This window comes from Cannabis sativa, chromosome 7, assembly GCF_029168945.1.
Source record: "Cannabis sativa cultivar Pink pepper isolate KNU-18-1 chromosome 7, ASM2916894v1, whole genome shotgun sequence".
Taxonomy (NCBI): Eukaryota; Viridiplantae; Streptophyta; class Magnoliopsida; order Rosales; family Cannabaceae; genus Cannabis; species Cannabis sativa.
Genome location: NC_083607.1, coordinates 703348 through 712975, shown reverse-complemented (window position 1 = coordinate 712975; position 9628 = coordinate 703348). Strand labels below are relative to the sequence as shown.

Below are 9628 nucleotides of genomic sequence, written 5' to 3'. Positions count from 1 at the left end.
CTAACCTACAATCCATTGTTGCTCTATCTACAACAGAAGCAGAGTACATTGCATGTACTGAAGCAGTGAAAGAAGCCCTGTGGCTCAAAGGAATCTCCATGGAATTTGGTCTAGATCAGAGGTGCATAACTATCCAATGTGACAGTCAAAGTGCTTTGCACTAGAGCAAGAACCAAGTCTTCCATGAGAGAACTAAACACATAGATGTAAGGTTGCATTTTATCAGAGATGTGCTAATTGGAGGGAAAGTCAAATTGGAGAAGGTATCTACTGAGAACAATGCAGCTGATGTTCTAACTAAGGCACTTGCTACATCTAAGTTCTCTCACTGCTTGAAGCTGCTGAATGTGTTGGATGTCCAACAAGGTTGATTTACAACATTGTTTGGATGCTATTTTGTGGATATTACTTGTCAAGGTGGAGATTTGTTAGACTAAGTATAGGCTAAGTGTGACTTTGTAATATGCCACATAAGCAACTGTTTTAACTAACTGTTTCAGTTAGTTAAAACTGTTACTTTAGTCGGTTTCTCTAGCACCAAATGTTAGCTATAAATACCATGTAATTGTAATGTAGAGATCTAATCCTTTACTTGTAATTCAGATACATAATCAATAAAGATAGAAAGACTATTATTCAATCCAAGTTCTAATTTTCTGGTTTAACAAATTGGCTTTGCCTACTGGTTTCGAGATTGAGTGTTTTGTGGGATGTTCTTAGTTGTGTACTGAACTCTCTTGGTGTGAGAGATTGAACTCGAATTCTCCAACAATGATCATGATCGAGTAGAGGGTAGAGATTGTCCTTTGAGAAATGATGTAAAAAGTGATAAGGAGTTGTTTGGTTTAAAGCAAGGCAATTAATGTATGATCAACTTCTCTAAATGTTACAAATGTAACCCTATTATTAATTGTTTAAAATAATTTTCTTCTGGTTTTTGAATGAAAATACAGTTTATTTCTATTATAAAAAAAATCATAGTTATCTTTATAATTCTATTTATATAAATTTATTGTGATATTTAATTATATAAAATTATAAGTGAAATGTGCAACTGCACATCTAAATAAAAACTAATATATGTAGTAAGTTATATAAAAATATAACTATCATAATTATAATTATATTTTTAATGTAACTATTAAATAGTCACCTATACGAAATAAAACAACTAACATTATTACATATGTATAGAATAAAATCCTAGTATTATAACTAAGCACTTCCAATCCTTATTACACAAACTAATATTAAAAACTTTGTGTAGAAAATACAATACAACATAGTATGGATATGGCTAGAATCAAATGAAGCACAAGTTGACTTTTAAAGGCATAATAGGTGTAGTTATTTTCCAATTGTTAACTTTTTTATTTTTATGAAAGGAAAGTTCATTCATGAAAAAATGTTTAGAGGGTTGGCTAAAGTTATTCATGTTCATCAAACATTTCTTGGTCGGTGATGACGATTTGATTCGAGGAAGATCAATCATCGATGGCTTTGGAGGATTTACGAGATTCTTTTCTAATGTTCCTTCATGATTAATCGATTTCAAAGGAATGTAAATCGCTTTGTTAATGTCTTCAAGCAATTCAGTGTCTGAATCATATCGATTTGAAGAGTTAAAGAACATTTGGAATACTTTTAAGCAAGATAGGTGTAGAAGCCTACACTCTTTAGGAAGATTGGTAAAACCATTGTCATTAATCAAAACATGCTCAAGGAACTCCTTCTTCTTATCGTTTAATATCTCTTTCAAGTACTTTACTACTTCTTCCTTATTCTCTATCTCAAAATTATTCTTCATGTAAACTGTAATTGAGTTTGGTTTGCCTTCTTCTCTTTCCCTCTGTAATAATTAAGCACAAAAAAAAAAAATCATATTTTTGTTGCAATAAATTTTGTGATTAGCAAACTTTATATCTTTACCCTAAAATCCAAAATATATATTAATATTAGTCACAAAAATTCTAATTTATTACGTATACTTTTAGTAACAACAAAATTTGTGTCACGTTATTACTCTATTCTTACATACGTACCTCAGAACTTTGTAAGTCATTCAACAAACGACAAATAATCATGACCAATTTAGTAACACTTTCATACTCCATTAATTGTAATTGAGATTTTTTTAAGGTCGGTTTCAGAAGAAATGAAGCTGGAAGAAGCAAGGTATGAGTTGCTACAGAAGTCATTGAAACTTTAAAATATTCTTCCATGGTTGGTACAATCCCACTTTTACTCCATTCAGATTCAGTAAGCCATGAACAAATCGTTTCATACCACTACACACATTAATATTTAAAATAAAATATTAAATAAATAAATAAAACAATTCAAATAATAATAGATATTATTTGTTATTAATTAAATTATAACTTACAATTTTTCTTATGTAGCTGGTTATGTCTTCATGACTTTTTTCTTGTTGTTCAAGGTACATAGTTGACATTTCCCTTACAAGATTATCTAGGGCATCAAATATCTTTTTACTAACACCACTCAACCCTTCATTATTCCACCTGGTATAATAAAAATTAAGTATTTGATTAGTACAATTTAAGATAAGTATATATTTTTATATTTTTTTATAATAAATAAATAATTAAATATTATTAATAGAGGAGTGTGTTATCGCGTCAACCTCCTATTACATTCTCTTAGTTAACATCTGTACTCGAACATATATATATGCTGGAATATTTTATTCAAAAATTTTTCATGGCGATTTTCGTTATAGTTACAACATCGTTGCTCTTAACTTTTGAAAATTTTCGAATACTAGAAATAGGTTTGAAGTTGTTGAACACGCTTGGTACTTGTAAACTATTTGATATTTTTTAAAAATTTACAAGAATAATATTGTAAGTATATATAATGAATACGACTATGAAAAAAAAATATTCCGACTTGTGATTTCGGGTGTGAAATTGATTAAAAGATTGTAATAAAAATTTTAACACTCCTCTTAATAATATACCTTTGAATTGCCTTAGTGAAGAATTTTAAATCAGTGAATAGAGAGCCTTTCATATCAAAAAAATCATCAGCAACCGTTACTATTATAGCACCCTTTGTAATCATCAATCGAATTGGAGAATCATAAGGCAAATTACAGCAAGCACAAGCTACTGCAAAATAATTGTATGTACTTTTTTCTCTACCAAATCCCATTTCACTAAGTCCCCATTCTTTAGACCACCTATAAATATACACAAATACATATAAATATATTTAATTTTAATTTTTTAAGAAAATATATAGCAACAAAATAAATATTATTGTATATATAACAATATTTATGTATTTCAATGTGGTGATTATTTTTTATGATTGAACATACATACCTTGTTAACTGTTCAAGTTCACTCTTGTAAATATACTGTTTGAACTCGTAGTTTAAAGTGGCTAGACGAATTAATTTATCATTGTAAAACTTTGATAACCTGTTAAATTAAATAAAATGTTAAAAAATATAAATATAATTTTGTTCAAAAGATTAAAAGTTATTATGACCTACTTAACTTTCTTTTTTCCCACTTTTGTAAAATGCAATAATTTTGAAAATTATTATTATTGTTGTTGTTGTTGTTGTTGTTATATATCTACAATTGTATCTATTGACCCTTTCAAAATTAATTAAAAAAATATATATGATTAATCTCCATTTTTTAAATTAACATTAACCATTTAATAAACTTTCTTCATATTAATATATATATTTAATCATAATTATACCTTTGTGAAGATGTCTTTCCCATCCATAGAGCTTTATTAGTTTGTTGGATAAAAAACCTATGTTCGAGGTGATCTAGTCGAGCCATCCATGGAAGACTTAACTCATGCTCAATCTAATTAATATAATTAAATACATAACAATGAAATTACAAATTAATATATCTTTATATATTAAAAGTACCAATCTAACGACAATTCTTGGTTTAACGATTCTTGGATTAACTTAACAGACTGTTAACGTTAACAAATAAATAAACCCAATAATTAAACCAAAAAATTAAACAATCTTTTTTTAAATTAAATAATATTTTACACTGCTTCATTACGTTAACAAATAAACAAACCCAATAATTGAACCTAAAAAATTAAATAATCTTTTTTTAAATTAAAAAAAAATATCTTACCCACAAATCTCTCTAACAAATCCTACCATTTTTGAAATTTTTTTACACGGCTTCATTCAAATTTCAAAAAATAAACCCAATAATTAAACCAAAAAATTAAATAATATTTACGATTAACTTACATATCTCTCTAACAAACTACAATTTTTGAAATATTTTTACACTGCTTCATTCAAATTTCAAAAAATAAACTTAATAATTAAACCCAAAAAATTAAATAATATTTACGATTAACCCATTTATCACCCATAGAGGCAAACACAACAAAAGCCTCTCTCTCAATTTCACCTACTAAAACAGATTTCATATTTCTTTCTCATCGATGGAAGTTCTGTTATTTTACAAGAGTGTCCAAGCTAGAGGTCAGAATATAATTACTTTTTCTTTTCATTTCAGGCAAAGATCGCTCCTTATATAGGACAATCTGCTCTGACAATAGGGGTGTTTGAGGAACAGAATGCAATCATCAGTTGTTAATTCTCATTGCTTTTGGTAAAATTTATACCTTTAATACTTCTTTGTTAGTTTTGTTGTGCTATTTTGAGTGACGGTGGCTTTATAATGAGCAGATGAAATTTTAATACTTCTTTGTTACTTTTGTTGTGCTATTTTTGAGTGGCGATTGCTTTATAATGAGCTGATGAGATTTCAGTTAGCATTGTTAAAATTCATGACTTCTGGTAGGCTGACAGTGGTAGCTTCTTAGGAATACTTGTACACATTAATTTTGATATTGCTCTGTTTTTTACTCCATATCTAAGATTTCTCCTTGGTAGTGAGAATGTTCCTTCAAGTGTTAATATTCTTAATTTTGTAATATTTGTAATATATATCTAAGATTTCTTCTTGGTAGTGAGAATGTTCCTTCAAGTGTTAGTTATTCTTAATTTTGTAATATTTGTTTTTCCAGGTCAAAGATGTTCTTGCTGCTATTATTTTAAGAACGGGAACAAATGCAACATATATTATAACTTCATTATTATTGTTTCCAATATGTTTTTACTAACATTTGTAGTTTAATTTAAACTCCATTATACTGGACATAAAAGTTTAATTTAAATTTATTATTTAAATCTCTCTAAATTAAATATTATTTATTTTTGATTCATTTATTTCCTTCCGAACTCATAATATAATACTTAATATAAAACATAGCATACGAGCATCGCACGTAACAATATACTAATTTTTATATATACATTTAATAAATTTGTTTGTTTATTTATCAAAAGAAAAAGAAAATATTTTTTTTTATTTATTTGTAGGACCACCAATAATTGTGAGTGCATGGTCATGTTTAAATATCATGAAAAAATATCATGAAGGAAAAATAAGAAGAAATTTCTACCATTCATAATTGTGATAAAATAATAGCTACTACTACACAAGAATAGCCATATAAATCTCATTTTTACATTTATTACTAATTATCACTACTTTCATTTCTTTTAATTAAAATATATATATCACTATTTGCTATAAAAAAAAATAATTATTTTGTTGCAAGTAAAATAATATATATATGAAAATTATTATTTATAAAATAATTAGTACTTTAATTAAATGTTAATATAAAAATTATTATTTATAAAATATATATTTTTAATTATCTTTCTAGTAACATGTAATTAATTAAAAATAGACTTTTTTTAAGCAAATGTTATCTATAAATAAAGAATAAATACTATTTTAAATCTTGCATTTTCTAAAAGTTACTCATTGGATCTTCTATTTTATTAAATAATAATTCAGTCCATGTATTTTTTAAAATGGTTCAAAATATATAGACCTTGCAATTTTTTGTATTTTTTTTAATATAACTTACCTGAAGCCAATTTCTAGCGGAATAGATGTAAAAATGTAACTATACAGGTTATAATATCTCTAGTTCAGATTATAATTAATTTTAATTTGACAAAAAATTGTAAGCTCGGGATCTATTTTGCACAATTTTAAAAAACATAAGGTTTGAATTGTTATTTAACAAAACAGAAGACCGAATCAACAATTTTCAAAAAATACAAAACCAAAAGTTATATTTGAACCATAAATAAAATATAAAAATTAATTACTACAATTAATATATTAAATAATATACATTAAACTAATATTACCAGTTTCTTAAAGGGATTTGTATGTTGAGCTCCTTCTGAAATAGATTTCTCAAGTAATTTTCTTGAAAATGTTCTTAGTTCATCAAGCTCAAATTCACCATGAAAAGCAAGATCAGTAGCTCTGTAAAGATTTAGCATTGCAACAAAAAAGTATTCAGAGTTGAATTCTATGTAGTTTTTTATTTCCTCATTCTTTAGGAACCAACATATGTTACCTACACATGTTAAAAAAATTAATTTTAATTATCAAATTTATTAAATAATAATAATAATAATATATAATACAATGCACTCTCTTAAAATAAGTATATTGATGCACCCTTATCTATTTCAGTATTTAAAAAAAATTTAGTCTAATTTTTTTTATAGTTTTATACTTTGTAGTTATCTAAGACATCTGTCAAAATTTTGAAAAATTTGAAAAGAATTTAACACACCGAAAACAAGATTCAAAAAGTCTATTGCACACGTGATTTTTTTTATTTTATTTTATCACGTGTGAAATAAACAGTTTGAACATTGATTTCTATATTAATAATTATTCTAAATTTCTTAAAATTTTGTAAAATGTCTTAAATAACTATAACGTACATAACTATGAAAATTTTGGACTAAAAAATTCTTATAAATGTTGAAACAGTTAGAGGTTGCACCAGTACACCTATATTAGTGATGTGTATTGTAGAATGATCCAATAATAATAATAATAATAATAATAATAATAATAATAATAATATATTATGTATATAAAATTCTTACTAGGAAATACTTTGTAGCCATGCATTCTTAGAAGCCTAAAAGCTAATGATTCTTTGAGTAGATATAACTCTAAAGTTGCCACATTTTTGTAAGAAAATAATTCATCATGTTTCATGTAATTCCTGAAAAAAGAAATATAAACAAAAATTTATTATTAGTATTAGTATTATTTATTATTAGTATTAGTATTATTAGTAAGCACTGCATGATTTTTTTTTTTTTACATATAATAATAATTGATTATATAAAATTTTATTATTCAAAATTATATAATATATTTTTCATAAGTACTATAATATACAACGTCATATATATGAGATATAATTTCTTTAGTTGCCAAAAATAAAATGCCCTTATGCAATAAAAGTGAAAGTAACACTTTCCCCAACTACATAATAAAACATATTTTTATATAAATATATATTTATAAAACATTACTTATAAACTTGTTGAAGAACTTCTTCGATCTCCACAGTGAAAGACTCAGCCAACCCTAACCTTTCGATGAGGTTGATAATGCAAAGCTTTATAAGATCTTTATCGTTGGGATATGTGGTGGGAACTACATATATCATTAATAAACATTTAATTAATTGAAAATAATTGTTTATGAAAAAAAAAGAAATTATTTTTTTATTATTTACTTGTCGTAACATTATTATTGTTTGTGAATGTTTCAGCTAGGGTTTGCAAATAATGCAAGCATTTGAAATTTCGAGTAGCCATGAAAGCACATGCAGTGGCCGATGGCGATTGGAATAAAGAGCCTTCTTCACACAAATTCTTTATAATTGTATTAGAATAATCTTCTTTAAAATACGATGAAGGCAACACTTCAAGATATGATAGCAAATTCATCTCCCTATTATTAAGTTGTTCTCTGTATATAAAGTAATGTTAGATACACACTCAAAAATATAATAATTAGAATTAAAATGAAACAATGACAAATGATATAATAATATGTTTACTTTTGGAAAATGAGTTGTCTATGATAAAATATATTCCAAACGATAAGGGATTGATCTTTCAAGATTTTGATGTTGAGAACTTGTTCAGCTAATTCAACCATTCTTGGGAAAATAATTGCAAACCATTGAGGAATAGAGCCTTCATCTTTCATTTTTTTCAATATTTTCTTTGCATTAGATGAATGAATAAACTCCAATCCTGCATAATATAAAAGAAATATTGTTATTATTATAGCGAAAATTGATGTTAAGGTGTTCAACATTACATACACGAAGCGATCGAAACAATATTGTTATAACATGTCATGTATTTACCTTTACTTATCATGACGAAACCAACATTCCACTTACTTAGGGCAACAACACATGCAAGAGTGGCAGTGAGACACCCAAGGGTTGGCATGCCACTCTCATCGCAGTTGCCCCAAAAGCCATGTTCGGCTTGGTTGTTAAGCACCCAACTTAAGCAACCTTCGAACATGGGCTTGGAAGGTTCATCAGTATCTGGTATCATGGCTAGCCATGCAGTCTCGTAAGCACAAGGCAAAAGAAGCAAGTGATCATGAGAACCGATGTCTAACAATGAGAACATCGTTTCTTTGATCTCTTTGATCAACTTAGCCTGAGTTTTGGGCAAAGATTGGAAATCCATAACGGCAAATGATGAAATAACAATAACACTAGCTAGTAGAACACTTTAATAGCAATATTATTGTTTCTCTATATTTCAATGAGTATTGAAAGTTTCATATTTATATTTATAGCCAAAGATGGATTAAGAAGTGGACAAATAAAATAACAAGGCAAATTAATATCAAGTCAATATTTGTCTTTTTCTAAAGTCTTTCAAGTAATTGTTAGATGTTAGTGGTCCAGCAACTTTTATTTTTTTGTTTCTCTATAGAACATTTTAAAATTAAATGAAATTATAAAAATAAAAAATATTATAAATTATGAAATCTTTATATATATTAAAACTGTCTATCTAACGGTAATTCTTGGTTTAACAATTATTTTTAACGGAGCTTTTTTTTTTAATAAAACAGACGGAACATTAACGGTTCGACGTTAACATCTCTCCATGGCTACGTCCAAAACCTTAACCATTCTTCAATATTAGCCATTGTAAGTAATCATTAAGTTGATACTTAGTGAAGAAGAAAAAAGTTATTGTGTTGCTGCTCATAGAGTTTCTTAATTTTCTTAATTTTCTTGATTTTCTATTCTTAGGTGTTTGAAAATGTGCACTAGGCACATAACGTTTCATTTGGGTCTTGTTTGAGGTATATTATTTTCTTATTAAGATTATATACATATGTAAAAAATTACTATATAGACTTTTCATATTTTGTGGACCTTCATTTGCTCTGTTAATATATAGATGGAAATTTTCTGTCAAATTATATAGTGAATAAATTAATACCATATTATTTTACCTTTTGATTTAATATCTTTCGACATAAAGGGTCATCTTTGAAGATATTGAGAATAATATTGGATAAGATTATAGAGTTTTAAGAAGTCTCTTTTCTTGATTTTATTTAAAATCATTTGTTGTAATTTATTTCTTCTTATTAAGATTATATATTTTCTTCATAATTTATTATTTCTAGTTTTCTATTATGTTACTAGAAGAAAT

General features: G+C 26.3%; 1 protein-coding gene across 2 annotated transcripts; it reads right to left on the bottom strand.

Annotated features, from left to right (window-relative positions):
• Nucleotides 1-1209: 1209 nt before the first annotated feature.
• On the bottom strand, nucleotides 1210-9120 carry LOC115696242 ((E,E)-geranyllinalool synthase). 2 transcript variants are annotated; one of them, XM_030623148.2, is made up of 12 exons: nucleotides 8305-9119; nucleotides 7990-8188; nucleotides 7663-7898; nucleotides 7457-7580; nucleotides 7019-7140; nucleotides 6260-6474; nucleotides 3742-3854; nucleotides 3351-3449; nucleotides 2984-3205; nucleotides 2387-2525; nucleotides 2043-2288; nucleotides 1210-1849 (listed from the first exon to the last, which is right to left on the bottom strand). In XM_030623148.2, exons 1-12 carry the CDS (start codon nucleotides 8639-8641, stop codon nucleotides 1304-1306), a joined length of 2598 nt encoding a protein of 865 aa, XP_030479008.2. In that variant the 5' UTR covers nucleotides 8642-9119; the 3' UTR covers nucleotides 1210-1303. The 2 variants fall into 2 exon arrangements, with proteins under 2 accessions (XP_030479008.2, XP_030479010.2); XM_030623150.2 differs by lacking the exon at nucleotides 2984-3205 and having other exon boundaries at nucleotides 8305-9120.
• Nucleotides 9121-9628: the final 508 nt, after the last annotated feature.